Below are 25,554 nucleotides of genomic sequence, written 5' to 3' on the forward strand. Positions count from 1 at the left end.
TCGAACCGCTTTCACCTTAAAACTTAAATTAACCCTTGCATTTGATAAGTACGTATCTAGTTCCATTAATTACATCTGTTTCTAATATCACACTTGACAATGTTCTCATACGATTTTAATTGGTTGATAAAATAACCTAACCACCAATCACGGTGTTACAGTTTATCAAACCTACGAAAAATAATATCTCTAGAAAACGACGTATCATTTAAATAGTGTAATTACTCTTTCACTTACTGGTTGGAGGAACAATAATGATAACAATAACAGCCATCGTAGAAAGATCACATTGGAAGGAGAATGCCGGTAAAGAAAATATTTCTACGTATAAATTTTGATCTCTGTATTATGGTTTGTATGGTAGCTAAGCGCTGCGGTCGCTTATCGTCGTTCTAGTTATAAATTCTTACAATTGGCGGACAATCGTGTAATCCGAAAGATCATATTAAAATCTTTTCAGAGGGAAAGAAACGATTTAACGTTTACCATTCGTTAGTGACTAATTAACAGTGAATTCTAAAGTATAGTTACGTTCATTTGTAATGCAACTCTATAGAACGGTGTAACTAAATATGTGATCATCATCGTCCACGTTCGACTATAACGAGAAACTCGCCATCTTAGTCAATCTTAAGCCTGCGAACCGTGTCGAGTCGAAATCTCTATGGAACTTTTCTCTTGCGCTTTCGACCGTTTCGATACGGTTTTCAGGTAACAAAAAAAAAAAAAAAGGAAAAGAAAAGAAAAGAAAATACTCGAACAAAAAAAAAAAAAGATACGTAGAGAGTATTATCCTTGTGTTAACAGCTATTGTCTAACGTTCGCGTTGATATCGCGACCAGGCGAATGGAATTAATTTCATTTCTGTGTCTACGTTCGTCGTTGTGTATCATCAGTAATAATTCTTCTTTACCGAAGAGCGAACGGAAAAAAAACTTTGGATAATCTCAATCTTGACGGACGTTTAACGTTCTAAAAGTCTACGTTCATCGATACGTTATCGTTGTATATCGAACAAAAAAAGAAAAAAAAGAAAAAAAGAAAAGAAAAAAAGAAGAAAAGAAAGAAAAGGAAAAAAAGAAAACAACAACGAAGAGATCGTGATATTCTCTACAATAGTGGGATGATACATTGAGAGTGGAGGAGGATTCCTGCATGGACCGTTCTCAAGAGTAAGTTCAGTGTATATGTACATATATGTATGTGTCTCTGTTCTGTGAGTGTTTATATACTTTTCTTCTCTCTTCTTCTTTTTCTTCTTCTTATTTTTAATATCCTTTTTCAGTATTATTATTATTATTATTATTATTATTATTATTATTATTATTATTATTATTATTATTATTATTATTTCTTTTTTCTTTTTCTTTTGTTATGTATATATATATATATATATATTTTCGACATTAAATCTTTTGCGACTATACACTATAGCCACGCCTTTTCTAAACATACACAGGTGTAACCGGAAGTTAATACTTTTTGTTCGTTACATCGTGTTATATATTTCTGTAGTACTATTGATGGAAAATCATGTACCATGACTACCACGACTACTGATCTTCGTTTCTTCTCTCGTAGAGTGGTGGTGCTGCTAACCTACCGGCAATACTTTCCTTTCGTAAGCGTTTTCCGAACGGCATACCATTGTATTCTTACACCTATGTATATATATATATGTATATTGTTCTTCTGTTATATGACGATACATACCATTTTCATGACTTATACAATCTTTTAATTGTTTATTAAAAAGAAAAGAAAACAAAATTCATCTTCCTCGCAGTTTGTAATAATAACAATAATTTTTAGAAGATAACCTATTATTCGTTAGTAACGATAATCGCATTACAAATTCATACGTTTCGTAAAAGTTATCTCGTTCTTTGAAATTTGATGAAATTAAGATACGAGTTAAAGAATTATTGAAAAATAATCTTCTCTCTTGGTAATGATTATTGTAGTTTGATAAAGTTCTGTACGAATAAAATGCACATTGTTCTTTTCATTCGATATATATATATATATATATATTTATTTATTTATAATTGGTTTTATATTAATTTGTTATAACTCTAATAAGTAATCAATAATTTACATAATACAAGAAAGTATCAGATGTTAAACTCTGTGGACAGTTGCCCCTTGGTAAAAGAATTAAGTTAACGGTTTAATAAAGAAGTCATAGACATAAATGTAATAAGATAAACGTATCACAATAGTATCATATGATGAATTTAAATGAGGCGCGAATGTATTTACTAATATAGCTTCACATCGATTATTAACTTTCACCCCATCTAAGGATCATATATATATATATATATATAAAATTAATTAATTAATTCTATTCAACTTATAAATTATAATATTAGTCATGAAATATTTGCCCGTGAAACAATATACATATATATTTACGTAGATATATAAAGTATATATTAAATAAATTCGTTGCGAATTATTCATAAAAAAAAAAAAAAAAAAAAAATGAAGAGAAGATGAAAAGATGATGAATATAAAATATATAACAGTGTTTATTGTAAAAAAAAAAAAAGCAAGTTTTGATCGATCATTGAAACTAAGATCAATAAATTATCAATCTGTCTCGTGGAAAGAAATAACGTAATCCACTCTTCTGATCGTGACGTAAGCATTTATTTTGCTAGAAGTCTATACCCGTAGTGGATTGTTCGAAAAATGGGGTCGGGTCGGTTCGGTACTCGAAGAAAAATCTAAAACCTTGCAGAAATAAATTCAGTTTTAAAATGTAAAATATACATAGTTCGTATATATATATATATATATATATATATATATATATATATATATGCATATGAAGATGCTATTAGTCTCTCCCATCTTTCTTGGTAAATCGTGTCGCGAAATTCCCGAGTGCTAAATTCGAGAAACTGAGTTTGCACACTAATAGTACAAGGCGGTAAGGTTCTTAGTTTCTAACATGCGAGCACAGCACATGGCATATCATTCTCAATGCATCGAGTAAGTCATGCCATGACTCATCGACTACACCAGACCGACTGGATCTCCCTCGTAGCTTGGAGGATTGCGAAAACGATCCGTTCCTGAATTTTTCACAGCTAAAGATTCTACATTCGCCATGATCATAATGTTAATCAACGCAAAGTAAAGTAAAGTTTCAGGAATGAAAATTAGTTTCTTTTTTTTTTCTTTTTTTTTTTTTTTATAATGACCTCGACATTGTCAAGAACGTGATTAACAATATTTAATGTCTTCTTTTCTTTTCCATCCTTTGTTTTTGTTTTTGCTGTTATTTTTGCTTCCGTCCTTTTTCTTTTTGTTATATTTGTTTTTTGTTCTGTTTCTTTTTTTTCTTCTCTCTCTTTATTTCTTTAATTCTTTTCTCTTCTTTTCATTTTCGAGATCCGTTCGATCAAATTTAATTTCTTCTTCCTTGTTAACTTGGCACAAAAACGAGGAGTTGCACTCTCTCGTTTGATTTTATAAAGTGGATTGTAAGGGTTATTCTCCGGTAAACTCGGAAGAACTCACTCGAGTACAAAGTGCTTTCCAATTAGCACGGTCGAAGATAGAAACGAACATTAAACATAGCCAGCCGAGCGTCGAAGTAGGACTGATGTTGTGTTGTTCCTTGTGAAAATAGTATGAGCTTCCTCGCGAAAAGAAAACTATTATTTTTAATGTAATGATTCGATCTATTGATTCTTTCTTTTTTTTTTTTTTTTTTTTTTTTTTCATTTAAATTATCATTGTCTTCCTTTCATATTGAGGAACGATTTTCTTATTTATTTATTTATTTATTTATTTATTTTTTCTTTTTATAAAGCGAAGAGACGTTTTAGCGTAACCCGATAAAGTGAAATCTCATATTCGGTTTACGAGAACGTAGACAAAGGTAAACACATTCTATGTCGATCGAATAAAGAGATTAAAGAGTGAGAGAGCAAGAGAGAGAGAGAGAGAGAGAGAGAGAGAGAGAGAGAGAGAGAGAGAGAGAGAGAGAGAGAGATTAGAATGGCTATAGGATTTTAGGTGAGATATATTTTCGCATGATGGAGGAGAACGTTGAGCTTTAATCAATATCATGACGTCAGTATCAATTTCAGATTAATGTTTTCAAAAACGTGAGGCCATTTATCGATCACTTCACTTTGTTTTCTATTGTATAGATTACTATATCTCATATTAATATATACATAAACATACAACAGTTATACGAGAATATCGGAATTTTTTCATGATAATTTTCAAAATCTAATAACTGATCTTATAAACGGAACAGTAATAATAATTTTCAATGAAATAACGTATCATAAGGAAATTTTGAAGGTTTTGGATTATGACCCTCCCTCCTTATTATAATATTTTGAAAATCGTCAAACCTATTCGAGTTTCATCGTCAAATTTAATCGTGATGCTATTTCGATTTGATACTCATCGTTTCGTAATACTAATATTTTCTTTCCTATTATATCGAGTTTATATATAACACGAGACTATCGACTTTTTTTTTCTTTTTCTTCTTTTTTTATTATAATTAAATTAGCCAGTAAGAGATATCGGAACTTTTTAATATTATTTTCAGTTCTCTTTTCTATTTTCTTTTTTCTTTTTTTTTTTTTTTTTGAATACAGTATTTATTTATTTAAATATAAAATACGAAAATAGTGAGTAATTTATCGAAAATACAATACAATCGTTTATTTAGATATAAAGTAATACAAATTTCGGTATTATTTATAATATTACTTATTTATTAATAATTACTTATAAACAATCCAATACAATGTTTTCAAAATTAAATAATTATAATATTGTCAATAAAATCGTCAATGTGGGATAATGTGTGATAAAAAATGATAAAAAATATTTTGAATTCTTTAGAATGATCTCGTTGAAATATGTAAGAAAAAAAAAAAAAAAAAAAAGGGATTACATATATAAGATGTGACCAATCCCCTCAATGATCGCCCTTTACCTTCGGAAAGCTTCCCACTGACCAAGTAACGTTTTCATTGTCACATCCCCAAGTTGATTCTTACCAAAGGACAGGAAAAAGGCGGTATATTCTGTTTCGTACAAAACCGTCAGGCCATTCATATCGTTGCACCCTCTCGACATTGCAGGAACGTTAGATTGCGTGTAACCCAGCCTATAGGAAGTCGACTATGAGAAGGGGTATCGCGCAAGCGTGTTTCTATCATCCACCCCCTTGAACGAAGAGAAAGAGGGTGGGAAGGCAAAGCTTAACCCTCAGTGAGAATTTAAACGCGAGATCGCGCGGACAGTAAAGTCCAATCCCGTGATTAAAACTATCATGGGAAAACACGTATAAAATATATATACCTATACATATAATAATATAATATAATATAATATAATATAATATAATATAATATAATATAATATATATTTTTCTATATCCTAACAATAAAAATAATTCAATGATTTTAACATAATTTAAACGTAATCATGAAATTAATAATACATTAAAACATTCAATGGTGACAACATTTTTCGTCGTTAACCGTGATCATTCTACTTCTTCTTCTGCTGCTTCTTCTACATCTTCTTCTTCTTCTTCTTTGCGAGAATAACGAAGAACAGAGTCCGGTCGTTATAGATAAAAAAAAATCTATCTTTTTTATACGAACGAATAGGTAAGGTCCGAAGAGAATCCGACATTACCGATGGGTAGAACACATATGTCAAAAACGCTGAACGCTTATAGAATGTGAGTAGATCGTTTTCTTTACCTAGTCCTTCATTTTTGATTATATATTCTTTTGGAATATTCCATTTCATTAAGTTTTCCCTTTTATATGCATACATACATACATACGTACATACATACATGCATACATACATATATATATTAACCTTTTGCATTCCTGTGTCGAGGGTAGCTCGAGACAATCTTTACAAAAGCTTATTAAAAACGTTTGATTACAAAATTTTATATTTTCATTAGTATAAGCTATATGAAGCAAAATATATACATTTTTTATATTAAAAAAAAAATATATATATATAAAGAGTGCAAAAGATTAATATAATATATATACATATATGTATATATTCATTCGTTCATTTATTTATTTTTTCTTATTCTTCCTTTCAATTTCACTGTCGCCATCCATCCGTTCGTACGTTCGTTCGTTCGTTCGTTCGTTCGTCCGTTCGTTCGTTCGTTCGTTCGTCCATTTGTTCGTTCGTTCGTTCGTTCGTTCGTTCGTTCGTCCATTCGTTCGTTCGTTCGTTCGTTCGTTCGTTCGTTCTCACTCGTGTTTCCTTACATTGGAATGCGTCCCGTATTTCGTAGAGAAGACGATGAAAGGAAACACCATGTCGGTGGTCGGTATCATGCGGATTCACTACGTTTCCCTGCCAACCGTGTAGCGTCTTCGTCCGGGAAGAGAAAGCCGGTAGGATGGAAGAATCCCAACAACGATATATAAGTTGCCTTCGAGCCTAACTAAGGACGTAAAACAAAAGAACGATATCAAATTTGATCATACTTTCTCCTCTAACGTTCGTCAGAGATTTTAATGGAGTTTTAAGTTTTAAAAAGGATTTAACTGAGTTAAACGTAAATGAGAAAGTATATAAAAGAATGTAATATACCTTTTTTTTTCTTTTTTATTACGAGCGAGGTCGGGTCCATCATAGGATCAAAAGGTGATGCAGCAACGTCCGTCGTCCGAGATTAAGCAGATTGAAAAAGATTGAAAATAGCTTTCGTTTAAATCTCCGCTTAATCGGTTCGATCGTTATTACTAGGAATATCTTTTCTATCGTTAAAAATTGTGTAAAAAGTATAGAGAAGAAGAAAATAAATCGATTAAATTTATCGTATCTTACGATATTTAATTGTAATTATTCTCATTTAAAATAACTCGATATATTTATATAATATATCGTACGAATTGTTTGAAAGAGGTGAAATGGAAACAATGAGAAATATTTAATAGGATTAGAAAAGGCCGATCAGTTACGATAGCGAAACATGCGAGAAAATAACCTTCGCGCAATTTGATGCAATCCTGTTTTTTTTTTCTTTTTTTTTTTTCTTTTTTCCACAAGAAATTTAGTCAAAATGTCGGAAATAATAACAAATCGTAATAACAAAAAGTATTATTCGAAATCATTTGATCATTAAAGTAGAATCAAAATCAAAAAGTAGAGTTTAGCATTTGATCAATCAAAATGGCGGTCGAACAAACATATGAATATCATTTTTAATTGTCTTCAATAGACTATAGATGGGGTTGAGGGCGGGGCGGGAAGAGAAGAGAAAAGATTACCGATTTGATCGGTATTTTATATCTTTTTAAAAAATTCTTTTTTTAGAACATCTTTTCACACCCTAGTCCGAATAAATTTTTACAGCTAGATATTAATATCCTGATTTTCACGCGTCCCAAACACGTTTTGGGTGAATGCACAAGAAAGGCAGCTTTTAAAAAGAAACGGGATATCTAACGAGGAGAGAGATTTTTCAATGCGAACTCATTACCAGACAGCCACTTTTAATCTCTCCTTCGTTTTATTAACGGACGCTGACTTTTCGTCGAATTGTCGCGTTTCGACGATGCTTTTTCAGTGTAAGGTAAACCTTTCCTTAAGTAAAAAGCACTATCTCCTCTCTCTCTCTCTCTCTTTCTTTCTTTCTCTCTCTCTCTGTCTCTGTCTCTCTTTTTCTTTTTATTTTTCTCACATGTCTGGTGTAAAATAGCCACAGAATTTTTACGGAAGCATAATCCCTTGTTATTTATTAGGCGAGACAGGAGAGAGACTTTTTTTTTCTTTTCTTCCTCTCTCTGTCTCTCTCTCTCTCTCTCTCTCTCTCTCTCTCTGTTGTTTTCATTTTCTTTCTTTTAAATAAAAAGCATACATAAGTTTTCAATATATAATTACACTCGATCAATTTTATCAAAACACTTCCTTCCGACATGTTATATAATCGATCTCCATTCTTGAGAAACATGAATTATCTTAAAGTATTAAGCAATGTCAAAGAAGAAATTGCGTGAGGTCAAGGTTTATACAACAGGTATAAACCAACGAAAACTGACCTTACGTTGCGACTAGACAGAAGAGACATTCATCAATTCCTTGTATGTATAAAACGTCTCGTCTTTCCTATCGATTACTCGTGCCGACTGCTGAATCGATCTTTCTCCTTTCTCTCTCTTTCTCATTTTCATTTAGAATTTTCTCTACGATATAATACGACACCTATTTCTCTTTCTCTTTTCTTCCTTTTCTTCGCTTTTCTAGCTCTTTTATGTCTCCTCTCTGTCTCTCTGCTCTCTGTTGTGTGTGTGTGTGTGTGTGTGTGTGTGTGTGTGTGTGTGTGTGTGTGTACGTGCGTCGTGTTATGTATGTATATATATGTACGTACGTATGTGTAGATGCATAGATGTATGTACGTATATACATATATCTATGTATACTGCGTCGCATAAGTGCAAAGCAGCCGAGATGTTGCGCTTGCGTGGAAGTATTGAGCCATTGATTTCCGTAGCTTTAACTCGGCCCTGACATGGGGTAAGTTCCTATCTAGATTATTTTTCTTATAATCGTACATTTGCCAAGACACTTCGGTTATCATCTTTGTACGATACATTCCCATTCGAGGTACAAATCGTTCGACATTTTAAAATTTTTTATAATTCCTTTTCCCCTAACGTACCGACCTTCCGAACGATGATTGTCCTTCGCTGGACTCACAAACTACGACGAGGTCTACTGCTCTCTGTCACTCTATCTTTGTCCTCTCTGTCTCTCCTTCGATATCTTGTTCTGTCTCTTTCTCTCTCTCTCTCTCTCTTTCTCTTTCTCTTTCTCTCTCTCTCTCCCTATCTTTGGTTCTGGTTGTTCTCTTCGAATTTTCTCATGCTCTCTTTTCTTTACACCGATCAAGAATACTACTTGCGGTTTCCTATTTTTAAATACGGTTAATTACCGGCGCGTAAAAGAAGCGTTTACCTCGACCGAACCTGTTTTTGTACGTGGCAGCTTAATCATTCATACAATGTCGTTTTTTCCTCAGAAAGGACGTCCGTCGTTTCATTTGTAAAATGAGTTGAAATTTGATGTAGCGTATATGTTTTCTTAAGATCTTTGCTTTTTTATGTTCTTCGATGTGATAATTTTGAAAAAGTGTTATATTGATTTGTAGAGAACAATTGCCGAATTAAACATGGTTCAATATTGTTTGTATTAAATCAATTAAAACTTCTTTCGATCTTTGCATAGTATCTTCTATGTTTAACAGAGCGCGAGTATTTTTTATATTACAACGTTCTTCTATGTTTACAGCAAAAAAATAGAAACTATTGGCAGGATGACGGCCATGACGCAGGAAGAAATAATAGCTGGGGCACGTACAGTGGCCCAGGGATTGGAGGCTCTGCGCGTAGAACACAGTGGTCTCTTACAGGGATTACAATCACAGGATGCACCAGCTGCGCGAGATAAAGCTAATCTGTTATCGAAGAACATTGAAATGATAGAATTGGGTTTAGGAGAAGCTCAAGTGATGATGGCATTGGCGAGTCATCTGCAAATGGTAGAAGCAGAGAAACAAAAACTTAGGACTCAAGTTAGAAGATTGTGTCAAGAGAACGCATGGCTGAGAGACGAATTGGCAGGAACGCAACAAAAGTTACAAGCTAGCGAACAAGCGGTAAGTTTTCAAATGTATGTAAATGTCTATAATCTTTGAGAATATTTACACGAGATACATGTCAAACCGAATCAATTTCATTTCACAGGTTGCTCAACTGGAAGAGGAAAAGAAACATTTGGAATTTATGACCAGTATGAGACAATATGATCCTGATCCTTCTGCGGATGATGAAAATGCTAAAGATAGGCCAAAAGATGATCCCGTAGTTGATTTGTTTCCTGATGATGATGCTGATGACCGAAACAGTAAGTGTATGTATTCTTTTTCTTTTTTATATTACGATTATACAAACCTGTTTGTTTGCTTCGTTTAATAAAATTTCACATTGATGTTTATAGCAATATCACCTACACCGCCATCACAATTCGCACAGCAAGTCAATGCTGGATATGAAATACCAGCACGCTTGCGTACTTTGCACAATTTGGTAATACAATACGCGAGTCAAGGACGTTATGAAGTAGCTGTACCTTTATGCAAACAAGCATTGGAAGATTTAGAAAAAACTTCCGGTCATGATCATCCCGATGTCGCAACGATGTTAAATATCTTAGCATTGGTATATCGAGATCAAAATAAATATAAGGAAGCAGCTAACCTTTTAAACGATGCTTTAGCTATAAGAGAGAAAACGCTTGGTGAAAATCACCCTGCGGTTGCAGCAACCTTAAATAATCTTGCAGTTTTATATGGAAAGCGAGGAAAATACAATGAAGCAGAACCATTGTGCAAGAGAGCCCTTGCAATTCGAGAAAAAGTTCTTGGATATGAACATCCAGACGTAGCTAAACAATTAAACAATCTTGCGCTATTATGTCAAAACCAAGGAAAATATGAAGAAGTTGAACGTTATTATCAGCGAGCTTTAGAAATATACGAAGCAAAACTTGGTCCAGATGATCCTAATGTAGCTAAAACGAAAAATAATCTTGCTTCTTGTTACTTGAAACAAGGCAAATATAAGGGTGCCGAAATTCTATATAAACAAGTATTGACTAGAGCACACGAGAAAGAATTTGGTGCTATTGATGAAGATAACAAACCTATTTGGCAGGTATATCAATTTAGAAATATTTTCAAAGCTCATAAACATTTTCATGCTTTTCTATATCCATGGGAAAGATAAATATTTTCAATTCATATCTAAGGTTGCGGAAGAACGAGAAGAAAATAAACATAAAAATAAAGAAAATACTCCTTATGGCGAATACGGTGGTTGGCATAAAGCGGCTAAGGTCGATTCCCCAACGGTTACGACTACATTGAAAAATCTTAGTTCCCTATATAGAAGACTAGGCAAATACGAGGCTGCAGAAACTCTCGAAGACTGTGCCTTCAGATCAAGAAAAGAGGTGAGTTGTAATTTGTTTCCTTATTACAATTTAGCAGAAAATCTTTAACTGCATTTGTTGACGAAATGTTCCTGTTTATTTTACACGCAGCATGTACAGCAGGTGAGCAATCTATTCTAGGAATAATTGTTTTTAATGTCCTTTTATATATATATATATATATATATATATATATATATATAACGTATCTTATTAATGTGTAAAGGTATCACAAACATTATTTACTAGCAAAGTTTGGTTAGCAAAAGATATTTATCATTATAAGTTGAATTTATACGTTACTTTTATAGAAAAAATTGACTTAGAAATATGAACGTTGAAGTTTTTAATTTTGTATGCACCAATATTATTAAGTCTCCGTTTATATTGAAATATTGTACTTTGAAATGTTCCCTTTGTCGAAATAGTTGTTATAGTTACTTATTTGCGTACTATAAAAGGAAAAAAAAAATTTTTTTTTTCTGTATTTAGGCATTAGATCTAGTGAAACAAGCTAAGGTGGCTCAAATATTAGGAGATGAAAAAGGAACTACTAGACGTGGATCACGATCGAGTTTGGCTAATAGCGAACACGAACAACACGACGAGGTGGGTTGTGTTAAGACAACATAAATCATCGGTTGCACTGCATGTAGTAGCACACCATTAGTTGTCTACTATCCTTTTCTTCTTTCTTTTTGTTCTTTTTTCGTTATCCGGCCCGTTGTGACGATTTGGCGATACAACACACAATCACAGGGTTCGCTGCCACTGGTGCAAAGGGCGCTACATGAAGGACAATCTGGCCACCACGACGCTAGTCCTAACAAACCCGGTTTTAAAAACAAGATCTTTCAAGCTTTCGGGATTCATTCTTCCACGTAGGATAATTGTCCGTTTGTAGTATCGCTTGTCACTGATTTTTCCCTATATGTACGCAGATTTTAAACTACTGCTGAATATCTATATTCTTAGGAAAGGAGGGCAATTGAATATTAAGGGGATCCTTATTTTAGGTATCCTTAAACTTCACACAATTATCACGTTGTGTTCTAAAACGCTGAAAAATACTATAATCGTGCGATATGTGTCTCGTAGAGTTGGTCTTTTTATAGGGACATGTACAACTGGCTGTACACACGTGTGTTTCTCTTTGTTTCTCGGCACTGAATATAATTTCATTGCACTTGCATAATTTCGAGAAGAGAAACGTCAGTACCTTTTCTTCTATAATCTGCAATGTATTATCAAAATACAGTGCAATCAATTTTCATCGTTCACATCCGATATACATTGTAGAAAACAATGAAGCGTTATTAATCACTTCCAATCTTTAACTGTGATAACGTCTTGTGTTTATTTTTTTAACGTAAATATGAGAAGATCATAAATAACGTTTTAAAAAGATATTTTCAATCGAAGGCGCTTGATATGATATAATATATATTTGATTATTTTAAATTATGTGTCTTATAGAAATACATTACTATAAATTTTACGCTTGTATTCGATCGCGAGAATATTGTAGTATCGATAATTATTTGAACTAAACTATTCTCGTAAAAAGTTACGTTAAATGTCACATTTCGCTGTCTTATGCTTCCTTAATGGAAAAATTTAGAACTTCTATTTTAATGTACTATTAATTTTTATTAACTTCTATTAAGAATAATTTTATCGATAAGAGATTTTAAATTATTTGTTACGCATTATAACTTGATTATCTCTGTGAAACCAAAAGTGGTGTGCGATGGCACACATGTGGTGAAGATAGAAGTTTTTAGTAACAGCTTTGCTCAACTATATAGCTTGGTATAGATTAGCAAAGATAATTTATGAAAATTAGAAGATACGAACCAAATGAAGTTTATGGATTTTTACAAATAATTTTATATTTATTCGTTTTATACTTTGATCAATTTCATCTTAATTTCGAATTTAGGTATTCCATTACATTTGGAAATGGTTGGTTCTTCCCTAGACTCTGAATTCTTCAGGAAACTATTTTTAAATCTTCATACGATAACGTTGCAATTTCATTTACGAGTTTCACCTATTGACATCGTCACAATTGTATTTTGTTAACTATCTTGTGATATAAGGTGTCTCGAAATTATTTTTTTTATTTCCGTTTATTTAAGATTATTAATTTATATGTATGATATGAGGAAAATATTTTGTGCAATCTATTAATTTAACTATATATTTTTCATTCGTATAATAATTTAGTTGAAAATTTGTCTTGCCTATAGTTTTTAAAGATCTCAGGAGAATACATGAAAAGAACTATTTCTTCCAATTGTTATCTGTTCGAGACACCATATACCGAGTTCTGGTGAATGATATCGATATGATAATATCTTATACTATCTTTTTACTTTCCTATAGGTAGGATGAAACGCTGTATTATAAATTAATTCTTAGTACTTTTCTTTAATTTATCACTTACAAACACGAGTAATAAGTAAAAGTAGTGCCTTGATACTTTAATAAATAAAAAAATAAATTATTTTCTAACAGAGTAATTTAATTGTTATTTGACTGACATCGTATAATATTTAATGGCTCTAATAGAGCATATTAATATGCATAGGAATGTTATAAAGAAAAGTATAACTACACTCTGAATGGTGTTATCAATATTTGAGTTACATGCATTCTGTTTCTGTTTTGTATGAAGCTATACGAAGGAACACTTCTTGTATGAAAACTTTTTGTATTATGATAACTAAATCTTGCATTAATTTTCCTCGCACGCATTTGTGTTTAACCACACTGTTCTACTATTTTGGAATATCTGCGTTGTTGTTTTGTTTCGCTTTGATTTGAGTACTGCAGGCCAGAACTTAGGTATGGATTGCACTGGAATATGTGACCCCTGGACATCGGAGAAAAGATATCGTGGCATGACAAAACAGGTGCGTATTTGTAGAACTGGATATTTATTGTTTTTTTCATTAATGCACAAATTATAAATCTACAATTTTTACTTATGTTTTGTTCGCATTTTCCTTCTATTTTTCTAGTATGCAGACCTGTTTTTTAACACCAATGAGAAGAGCTTATCTGTTAGATATTATTACTTTACTTGGTAGATATGAATTATTAATCACTGTTCTTAATGTTCGCTGTATTAAAAACTACACTTTTCTTTTAAAATTTCATACATCATAAATAATGCAGCAAATTTCTTTTGAGTACAGTGATTAATTATACTTTAAAATGGTATTTGTTTATTGTACGCTTTTTTATGAAAATTGTGATGTGCACATATAGTAGTTTAATATAAACAATGCATTTTTTTCAGCTATAATCACCTTCATAGCATAAATAGATCTTGAAGCATAATAGTATAAATTACTATAAATGGTGGTTTACAAGGTCCAAAAACACATTTTTTAATCCTACAAGTTTAGTGAAATCATTTTCACTACATGAGTTCATAGGTCATCATTTTACTTTTAAATTCTGCCTAGACTATTTTTTAATTTAACATGTTACTACAAAGCCTTTGCCCCTTATGTTTTTCAATAATTGTTATATTCTATTAAAATTACAATTCACGCAATATTGTTTCTTATTTAATTTAGAAAATATCTTTTTATGTGTTACAGGATCAGAAGTACTCAGTTCGTGCTCAATAAAGAACATGGTTTAAGAGAACTGAAGTGATAAATATGAAGCGATTATAAGGGCTCTCCAATGTTTTTACCAAACATTGACTGATGTCCTATGTCTGGGTCGTTTACATATACGGCACATTCCAGCTGCTTTTAATGAGATGCACTATGTGAAGTTTATTTTATTCAAACGTTAGCTTTACATTAGCAATCGATTATTTGTTATAGCAGTTTCAAGGTAAATCGATCTACTTCGCTTAACAATTATCTGAATCAAAATGCAAGCTGTAATGTTGGCATACAAAAATAAGTTTTACTTTCCATGCAAAATCAAAGAAAATATTGACAATGATACTGGCCAAATACAAACTTTTCACAAATTTAATAAAATTATAAAATAATAATGAACGTTACAATTAGTATTGGGTTTCTATACATTTTTGATAGTTGTATGCACACATATCTTACATTATTCATACATGCCCTATATGACATTGCATAATCATTCCATAAACTAGCTTCAATTCAAAGCGAATCAGTGCTTTAGGGAATGTTTGTATGTCGCTTGAAAGTTGAAATACATGTAGCATTACACTATGCACGTAGAATTATGTGAGCATACTGTCAATGTAGTTAAGGCTATCAAAGTGTATATTTAAAAAAAGACAATGCCGGAGCATTTTGAAACATTGCAAATTTAACATCTGTATTAACTGAATTGGCACAACAATATATACAACTTTTAAAATAAACAGATTTTCAGTTGTTTGCATATATATGTATATATATACATGCATATATTCGCAATACTTAATTTATATATTGTCATGTTTTCTGTATTATAATATTATGTATCGGGAATAAAACTACATTTACTTTAACGTCGTTTCATCTTCATATTGAACTATATATTTATATTTCAAGCCACCAACTTTGTGATAGGCTGTGAGTGGCATATTATCTTTAAGTTTAAGAGAGAAGTACGAAGAACTTTTGAATCCGTCACATCCATCTATACCATAGAAATGTGGTAATCAAAATATGTGATTGTGCAAGTAATATTGCTGCATTAATCGTTAATTGTAATCCTTGTTTTGTTTATGAGATTATGATCATCCCATTATATGCAGTATGAAGCTATTATGAAAAAATATATTGGTCTTACGAATGTGCATTATATTAGATCTGTCATTATTGCTTCGGTGCTTCAAATATTTTTAATATTTTACGTATACAAGTACATTTTAAATCGGACAATTTTAGGAGATATACTTGTATATATTTTTAATATCATTATATTATCATCTGAATTAAGTGAAAATCCTTTTATGAAAAAATTTATCGTGTTTCAAAATCTAAAAGAATTTTCTTTCTATTAAAACATTATATTTTAATTATATCTACTTCAATAATTTTATCATCAATTTTAATTTATACGTTGTGTTTAAATATTAATTTTACGTGTGCTCTCGATACAATTGCTCATGCATTTAAGACAGATATCATGCGCCTGAGAGCTCGGAGGCCTAGATTTTGAGACGTTCAATATGTCGTATATAAATTCTATTACGTAAGAAAAGTTACTAATAAAGTGTTCACGTGAAATTGTAGAGTAATCTACAGTTTTATCAGCACTATATCGTTCAATTAACAAATACTGCACTTCGATATAAATAAATATAAAAATAATACTTTCCCTCTATTAAAATTGGCCATGAAGATAAAAACAAAATTAATATAAATATAAAGTTGTTATACAAAGAATTGCATGGTAAATATGCAAATGCTACTTCTACAAAACATTTACTAATCGAAAAGAGTACTACAAAAATTTAATTTACCTATAAAACATATCTGTATTTTATTGAATGTTTGCATTATATTGTGTTGTAAGTTTTAATTACTTTGACTTTGTAAGAATGTATTCTTATATATACTAATAGCATGTATCGTTAATTTGATAAAATTTGTTATTTTCGTCATACCATAAAACGCATTGATATTTTACTGCGCCTACAGAGTTAAATCGTTGATTGGATTCAATATGCAAGATCTATGCTAATACTGTTTGTTACTATTTTGTATTTGAGAATGAATGTGCGATACAATAGTCTACACAAGAAACTCATATACTTACTCGTCAGCAAGTATATATATCGTTTTAACGAGAATACATATACTAACAATACAATATTTTAGTATTGTAGCTCTCAGGTGCAACTATTGTTATTCGATAATATGTAAGTAACGATTTATAATAAATATTACAACTTGTATTACTACCCATATAATCTATTAAAGGATCAAGTGCATACCCTGTCCTAGTGAAGTCCAATTAACGGCCGACGTACGAAAAGGATACAACATCGAAAACTATGATAATTTTTAAATAACATAACCGATTATAACAAACGAATCACGTAAACTTGTTATCAAATTTTAAAACCTTAAGTCGAAACGCTAATTCTCTCGCTAAATAAAATACATTCGATACGATGAAGTACATGATTCATGAATTACTTATAAGCATATGAATCCTGAAGAAATTTGAAACGTTATTACTTATTATCGGATCGAAGATGAACAAAAAAAACGATCTAATTTTCTTAACGATCGATGATCATCTCGGTTTTCTGGAAAATGCATTTCCATAAGCGATTTTAAGAATTGATAAGAGAATTGATCGAAGACCGCTAGTCTGAACGAACGCTAGTCTGCTGCTATCGAAAAACGAAATTTATTCGAATTACAAGTTATTAGTTCGTATAAATAAAAGTTCGTATTAAAAATAAAAATCTTTGGTGATATATGAGCGTCGATTTTACGAAACGCGTATTGCACGCGATCAATCAAAAATTCATAAGAACTGTATATTCGTTTTCAAATAAATGCTAATGTAACTTTAAAAATTATATTTCATAGACATATTCTTGGCAGTTAATTAAAAATAATATTCATATTTATTTTTCAAACGTATCACGAATAAAAAATAAGAGTCACGCTATTATATTTTAAGATAGAACATACACATACGATGATCGAGCTTTTATTTTCCGATACGACGATATGTGTAAGTTGTACATAAAGTTCTTGTAAAAATGTATTGTTTCTATTGTACAATTTAATATAATAAAATTAAATTGCCCGATGTGATAGTCGAAAAAGAAAGATGCTTTTGTAATGAAAGATGAAATTATACGAAAGTAAAAATCTATGTATGTATGTATGTATGTATAATATTTTGAAACCTATATAAACGTATGTACAAAAATTTCGCGAAACAATTGCGATGTTACGATGGAAAAATATTTTAATTAGACGATTATAAGAGAATATATCGAATGACGTTGGAGTTCAATCAATTAGTCATAATTCATTTAAATAATTGAATTTAATGAGGATTTAACGAGGATGATTTTCGATAAATATTTGATAAACTCTCTACGCATGCGCGAACAAATTTTTCTTACATGAATATTTGAAAGAGCATATTTGTGAAATTCTTCAACGAAGTGCATATAATTGTATCGAATTATAACAAAAGAAAATGTTGTATTATGTTGAGAATTTATTGTAAACAAAAATACGTAATTTATTTGAAGCGTATTCTCGAAAGTTATATGAAATTTGGTAATAGTCGAAATTTCGATAAAATCGAAACTGAAAATTATCTCAATACTTGATTTCAAGCATTTAATTAATACATTGATCGATCTTTTCACTTGGATAAAACGAAACAGGAAAACATAATTGTTGATTATTTCGACATAATACTAATGAAATTTATACGTAGCATATCGCGTATAGTGATGTATACTAAATTAGATTAAAAAGATAATACATTAAAAAGTTGCCAAGATATTCAATTATTATTAATTGCGTTGTCGAATCTTGAAATGACGACATCTGTTAACAAACTAAATAAATAACCCAAGTAAAACAAACCATACATATGTTGGTAACATAGTTGATCTATAATTAGAATCAAACGATGCTCTAAAAGTTCTCGTGCATCGGATAATCGGAGATGGATAAAAATTATAGTAAGTAGAAAAATAAATCAGGTAAGATTTATTGATGAATTAAACATTCAAAGTATAGAATTAAAATAATCAAAATTGAGATGGAATATGTAATAAAAAAGTTTTTGTTTTCTATTCCATAATAATTATCGTACTAACTATAACAATGTGTCTTTATATCTTTCTACGTTATAAAATTCTTATATACAGAAAACGTAATATTATATATTATTAATAATACGTTCTAATCATAGAATTTTATAACACTTTGTTCAGCTTTTAAAAGAAGCTAAAAGCTATTAAGAGCAATGTACGTTTATGCGTGTATGACTAATGTATTCGTTATAAACATTCCTTAAATAACTCTCGCTTTTCATGGACGATAATGGAAAACTAAATTTGGATATCCCTGCTTTTTTATTGGTTGTTTTCATTCGCGCCAAGACAAATCGTTACTGCATAGCCAATAATATCTAAGCTAAATGCAATAGAATTATTTGCCGCTCCTCTGATAATACGACGAAATTTGCTACTTGAAAATCGTCCATAGTGTTTTTCTTTCTTTTTTTTAATCATCGATTTTCCGAAGAATACCGATTAGATCCGAGAACGAACGAGACGTCGCTGCGTTAATCTGGTATTTCATTCGCGCGAATGGTTCGTCACGTCCGCCCAGTTTAGTAAGATAATTTTATGCATATAAATATGCAGTTGTGTCGTTCGTATCAACGGTCACAGACAGACAGCAGTATTTAAGATTTTAATTTTACTTTGTTAAAAAGTTACAAATCATTCATCCTGTAAAAAATGTCGGAACTTCGAAAAAGAACTGTGGAAGATGCGTCCGCAGCTACGCGGGATGTCACTGATGATCAGGTGAAATGTTTTTTTATGTTTCTTTTTAGACATAATTCTGCGAACATTTCGAAACAAATAAGCGGATTAATGTATTTATCGATTTTTATTAATTAATTAAATTCTTCCTACTTTTGAAATGTATACGTTCATTTAATTGATTAATATCTATTATTGACAGCTAATAACAGGGACGCGTCAACATTGTTTGCCCCCGCTAGTATGTATCATTATTTGACATTGGTATATTCCATTGAATGGATCGCCCTTTGGCATATTAATGAAATGCCATATTAAAGTACTAATAATGTTTATTTTATTTATGTATTTCCCTTATTTGCTGACAATGTCCAGAAAATGTTTTTTATGTATCATATTTTTAATTAATATAAAAACAATGTTCTTGATATTGTTAACAGAAGGAAGAAATCGAATCCGAAGATGACGCGAAATTGGAGGTAGAGGATCTTTCTAAAACATTGCCGCAAGGAACTCATCATACTCCTCAAATTTTAAATCCTGTTCTTTCTGGTCTTTCAGATCGGTTAGTTTGATTATAATAGTTTTGATTATAATTTCTTATCAAGTATGTATTTTTAAACAATTTAACAAATACTTTTCAGTTGGAAGAATTGGATTATTAGAAGTATTTCAACGTCGGTAATGATAGCTGTATTTGGTTTTATTATATATGGTGGGCCATTAGTACTTATGATTACGGTAAATATTATTTTTGATAGAATAAACGTAATTAATTTTAATGTTGTCTCATTATGTGTTCATTTATTTTTACAGACATTAATAGTTCAAGTTAAATGTTTTGAAGAAATCATTAATATTGGATATGCAGTATATAGAATTCATGGTTTACCATGGTTTAGATCTTTATCCTGGTATTTTTTAATAACTTCAAATTATTTCTTCTATGGTGAGAATTTAATGGATTACTTTGCAGTTGTAATCAATCAAACGGTAAATGGATTCATTTTATATATATTTTATTTGATAAAATATATATCTGTTATAACCTAAAATAAAACGTTATAAATATATACATAAATTTGGCGCAAAATCAATAAAAGAGCTACTACAAATAAGATCTATATAATCTTTGTGTGGCTTCTCATACAACTTAATAAGGCTTCCACAATGTGCATTATGTTTATTAGATTCGTTAGCGATGAATTTTTTAAATAAAATCCAAAACGTAATGCAAATTTAAGTTAACACGATATTAAGAATAACAACTTTTTTCTATTTTTAGGAATATTTGCGTGTACTCGTGACATATCACCGATTTATTTCATTCTGTCTATACATTGTTGGTTTTGTTTGGTTTGTACTGTCACTCGTAAAGAAATATTATATGAAACAATTCTCTTTGTTTGCATGGACACACGTTGCGTTACTTATAGTAGTGACACAAAGTTATCTTATAATACAAAATATTTTCCAAGGACTTATATGGTAAATTTACTATATATAAAATAATTATCAATTTCTGTTATTAATGTAGGTAGTATATTAAAATGTTTATTTATTTTTTGATATATTCATTTAGGTTTATCGTACCAGTAAGTATGATAGTTATAAACGACGTTATGGCTTACATGTTTGGATTCTTTTTTGGAAGAACACCTTTGATAAAATTGTCTCCGAAGAAAACGTGGGAAGGTTTTATAGGTGGAGGAATTTCGACAGTTTTCCTTGGATTATTGGTAATAAGAAAACAATCGTTATATTTCTTTATAATTCCTCTAATAAAAATATTCGCAAGAAAAATTATTATCAAAATATTACTATTTTACAGATGTCCTATGTTATGTGCCAATATCGCTATTTCATTTGTCCTATCGAGTATAGCGAAGTTTTAGGTAGGATGACAATGGATTGTGAACCGTCTAGTTTATTTCAACCACAAGAATATCTTTTGCCAAAGAGTTTTCAAGTAATTACAAGAATGGTAATATTATCATGATAAAAGAACAATAGCAGAAATTAAAACAGTATAACGATTATATTGTTTCGCAGATCAATGGAAAAGAGACATTGACTTTATATCCCTTTTTACTTCACTCTTTGTCAATGTCTATATTTAGTTCTGTCATTGGGCCATTTGGAGGATTTTTCGCCAGTGGTTTTAAACGTGCTTTCAAAATTAAGGTAAGTCAATTATATAAAATACGATTACGTTTTATTCTTTCTGTTTATATCATAATACTGATATTAATTAGAAACATTATTACATCATTGAAATATAGGACTTTGGAGACGTAATTCCTGGTCATGGTGGAATAATGGATAGATTTGATTGTCAATATTTAATGGCAACGTTTGTCAATGTTTATATTTCATCATTTATACAAACAGCTTCACCTCAAAAACTTTTGCAACAGGTAAATTGGAACAAATATTGCTCGTATTATTATTGTTGCTTTTATTATGTTTGTTTATGTTTTATTGTTTTGTTTTAAATTTATCATTTGCTTGTTAATTCTTTCTTGGATTTAATTGTTATATTATTTATATACAAATTATATATAAATTTTTATCCTTTATAGGTATATAGTTTAAAACCAGAACAACAACTACAATTATTTCAATCTTTAAAAGATTCATTAGAAAACAGAGGTCTGCTAAATATATATTGATTTAAAAGAATACACATCTCTTAACGATTATTGCAAGAATTTCTATAGCATACAATGAATGTATGAGAGAAATTATTACTGTCATTTCTGTAAGTGTCAATCAACAGGATGTACAATCGAAGAATATCAGTAACTGATAAATAGAGATTAACCAATCTCTGTTACAATCTTTTATCGAAATCGTAGAAAATTGATAAACATGCCATAAAATATTTGCGATTCTTTGTGCATTCCGCATAAGTTAGACGAAATATTGTAACTGATTCTTTACGTGCCTCTTATTAAGAAATGCCACTTTCTTTTCTAATAGCACAAGCCAAAGAATATTGCCTTTGATAAATCCTGTGTTTTGTATATTAGCTTTTGCGTATCAATCTTTATAATCATATATTTACTTCTTTAATCAGGTACAAATAATGTTCAACAAGGGAACATATTTTTCCATCCAATTATATATTAAATATTACAAGTATCTATATTTATCAGATCTCAATACATTAGTTGCTAATAATTACGCATTTATGAATCAATTTTGCAAGAATGTCTTATTAGACGTGCAGCGTAATTTTTTTTAATAATTGACATTCAACGATTATTATATATATATATATATATATATATATATATATATATATATGTGTGTATGATATATATCATATATATATATATGTATGATATATATGAAAATCAAGTGAATTAATTTATTTATATTAATGTGGATACTTGCATGTTCCTCTAGAAAATTATATTTACTATTTGTTGCGGATTATACATTATATGCAAGTATTAATAGCAATTCTGATTAGACATTTTTAAGAAAAAAAATATAGGACTTAAGAAAAAATATAGATTTCATCTTGTATTCGATGTTGTATAAAATATTTATTTAATAACAAATTATTATATAATGACACCTAAATGAAATTTAAATATTTTGTGAGAGTATATAATTCTTCCTTAAATATTTATATTTCTTTGCTCTAAGTTGAAAATTTTGACTGCGTTGAATAAAAACTTGTTGAATGTCACAAGATAAAGAACAATCCTTCTATATAAGAAATCTTCCCAAATTAGAAAAGTACAGTATTGTAACAGATGCAAATATAGTGGTATTTATCGTTTGTTTTTATAAATTTTAGTACTTATTATTTCTATAATATATTCTAATGTACTAGAGATTTCATAAAATTTAATTATATTGTTTTTTTTTTCCTTTTTTTTTTTTTTTTTTTGTATATATGTATGTACCATAATGGTTAATATGTTATAAAAGCGCAAATACAAACGAAGATGTTTCCAAATATCGCACGTCTGTACTAAGTTGTGATAAATGAAAACATCGTTGTTTGCAGAATAAACATAACTGTAATATGACGATACATTTATTTAATAAGATAGAAATGTTATGATTTATCATTCTATTATTTGATATAGTAAGAGCTCTATAATAATTTGAAAAATTGCAGAGCATGCATAAACGTAACCGAATAGTTACAAACATCGGCACCTGATATTATTTCATTTTCAAACGTTCCTAATATGTAACCTTGAATTGCGCCAATTGTCAACCATAAAAATATTATTAACGTTTAATACTATTTTCCATGCATTCTATATTATCTGTTAAGTTGACATGGCACAATTACTTGGTATTTTTATGTGATTGTATTACATTTCCAAATAAAATGCTGTAAGTCTTTCTTGCAGTCGATGAACCAGATATATAACGCGCGGATAAAATACAAAATGTACCTAACTAATATAAACTAATGTTTGTACATTTCTTTATTATTACATTACGTATTAACAGATTTTGATGTTGAAATCTAAATGTTAAAGAAAGTTATGGTCTATTTGAATTAGAAGATAAATAGAGAAAAAAAAAGAAAGAAAAAATAATAGATAAATGGTTAAAGATAAGTATATTTATTTATTAGACAATATAAGAAAAAAATTATATATATATATACATATACATATACATATACATATATATCTATATCTGTATGGATTTATGTAATGTAACATAAATTCTCTATTTTAACGTACGATACTCTGTATGTATAAAAGGAGATTTATGTGCAGTAACAAATAGATTATATAAATAAACATATATGAAACCGATATAACTTAAATACAAATTTATAGTAATAATATATTTATGTAGTGACATTGTAACAATAAAATATGATTTGTCGTTATATAAGTGACATTTAATTCTTTATCGAAAACTAATCAAAAAACTCTCTCATATTTGACAATATATTTTTATATAAAAATACTAGAAATTTTATTGTTTTAATACTTGGAATTTGTAATTATCGTAGACTATCGGATAATCAAATTTCAAATTTCATGATTTCGCTATTAACGTTAATGGGATAAAAAGAAAAGTGAAACTAACATAAGAAATACTAGATTTTTTTAAGTCTTTATAGGTTTCTTATTAAATATCAAACATTTAAAAATACATCAGAGAAAAAACTTTGTTATTGCATATTGCAGTGTTATTGCTTATTGCATTCTTTAATATGATCAATAAAGAAAAAAAAAATTAATTAAGAGAAATCAATGTGTATATGTATATACGTATATACACACACATGTGTATATTTGAAATATCACTTCAATGCCTCGCATTGCAGATAGACATAAACGTAAACAAAATAAATGATCGAGCTCTCGACCTCGAGTCAAGCTCGAAGCTAGCAGACACATCACTGCGTCACGACATTCGCTCGTGTAAACATTTCATTCATAGCGTTTTAAAAAAAAAAATGAAATTCTTTCTTCTAGAATTTTTGCGATCTTTTATAGATACATATGAAAAAGGATTTCAACATGCGTTAACTGCCACATGTTACAAAAAAAAAAAAACAGGACAATCAGTATTGTTTACCATGTAATTTGTTTTATAAATTACGCGATAAGCATTACCGAACCGATCGACTATATATTAATTTTTTAGTATCGATCTTATTAAGTTGATTTTCATATTACGAACATTAGGTTTAAACGAACAAATGATTATTCGCATTGATAATATTATCGATAATGTGTTGTAGATTAAGTATTCTATAAGAAACCTATTATTAACTTCTTTTCATTATTTTTTTTTCTTTTTGTTTATCTGCGATACCGTGCAATATAAACAATTAGAATTAATTGTAATAAACATTGATATGTGATATTTAATGTCGTCGGTAAAAAAGCAAACTGTACTTAAACGTAATTGAAATTACACGAAAGATTTAAGTTTTACAAATAGCACGCGTGAAACTTTTTTATTGGTTAGATCAAGAAATTACAATTATACCAACTTCAATTACAGTGTTCACATTTTTCTAGCGACGTACGAAATTTCGATAGTAATTTACCTTA

General features: G+C 29.8%; 2 protein-coding genes across 16 annotated transcripts; both read left to right on the top strand.

The window, feature by feature from the left end:
• Positions 1-299: 299 nt before the first annotated feature.
• Positions 300-16,931, top strand: LOC122633277 (kinesin light chain). Of its 13 annotated transcripts, none has more exons than XM_043820995.1 (9): positions 300-1,172; positions 9,325-9,691; positions 9,780-9,945; positions 10,033-10,748; positions 10,843-11,046; positions 11,137-11,148; positions 11,518-11,634; positions 11,785-13,943; positions 14,640-16,931. In XM_043820995.1, the coding sequence occupies exons 1-8, from the start codon at positions 1,156-1,158 to the stop codon at positions 11,908-11,910; spliced, it is 1,725 nt and encodes a 574-aa protein (XP_043676930.1). In that variant the 5' UTR covers positions 300-1,155; the 3' UTR covers positions 11,911-13,943; positions 14,640-16,931. The 13 variants fall into 13 exon arrangements, with proteins under 13 accessions (XP_043676930.1, XP_043676929.1, XP_043676926.1 ...); XM_043820991.1 differs by lacking the exon at positions 300-1,172 and adding an exon at positions 5,396-5,734 and having other exon boundaries at positions 9,780-9,939; XM_043820990.1 differs by lacking the exon at positions 300-1,172 and adding an exon at positions 5,399-5,734.
• Positions 16,932-19,035: 2,104 nt separating this feature from the next.
• Positions 19,036-25,432, top strand: LOC122633399 (phosphatidate cytidylyltransferase, photoreceptor-specific). Of its 3 annotated transcripts, none has more exons than XM_043821224.1 (11): positions 19,036-19,543; positions 19,704-19,742; positions 19,942-20,066; positions 20,146-20,242; positions 20,318-20,494; positions 20,787-20,989; positions 21,084-21,240; positions 21,333-21,470; positions 21,554-21,685; positions 21,784-21,918; positions 22,084-25,432. In XM_043821224.1, exons 1-11 carry the CDS (start codon positions 19,475-19,477, stop codon positions 22,171-22,173), a joined length of 1,362 nt encoding a protein of 453 aa, XP_043677159.1. In that variant the 5' UTR covers positions 19,036-19,474; the 3' UTR covers positions 22,174-25,432. The 3 variants fall into 3 exon arrangements, with proteins under 3 accessions (XP_043677159.1, XP_043677158.1, XP_043677160.1); XM_043821223.1 differs by having other exon boundaries at positions 19,097-19,543; positions 21,333-21,485; XM_043821225.1 differs by lacking the exon at positions 19,704-19,742 and having other exon boundaries at positions 19,246-19,543; positions 21,333-21,485.
• Positions 25,433-25,554: the final 122 nt, after the last annotated feature.

Source organism: Vespula pensylvanica, chromosome 12 (genome assembly GCF_014466175.1).
Source record: "Vespula pensylvanica isolate Volc-1 chromosome 12, ASM1446617v1, whole genome shotgun sequence".
Lineage (NCBI taxonomy): Eukaryota > Metazoa > Arthropoda > Insecta > Hymenoptera > Vespidae > Vespula > Vespula pensylvanica.

Bases quoted from the DNA above. Each gene is read 5' to 3' on its own strand.
- LOC122633277 (XM_043820990.1), top strand. From the start codon at position 5,691: ATGGGTAGAACACATATGTCAAAAACGCTGAACGCTTATAGAAT. The intron at 5,735-9,324 runs GTGAGTAGATCG...CTATGTTTACAG, and splicing joins ACGCTGAACGCTTATAGAAT to CAAAAAAATAGAAACTATTG. The intron at 10,749-10,842 runs GTATATCAATTT...TTCATATCTAAG, and splicing joins ATAACAAACCTATTTGGCAG to GTTGCGGAAGAACGAGAAGA.
- LOC122633399 (XM_043821223.1), top strand. From the start codon at position 19,475: ATGTCGGAACTTCGAAAAAGAACTGTGGAAGATGCGTCCGCAGCTACG. The intron at 19,743-19,941 runs GTATGTATCATT...TATTGTTAACAG, and splicing joins AACATTGTTTGCCCCCGCTA to AAGGAAGAAATCGAATCCGA. The intron at 21,686-21,783 runs GTAAGTCAATTA...ATTGAAATATAG, and splicing joins AACGTGCTTTCAAAATTAAG to GACTTTGGAGACGTAATTCC.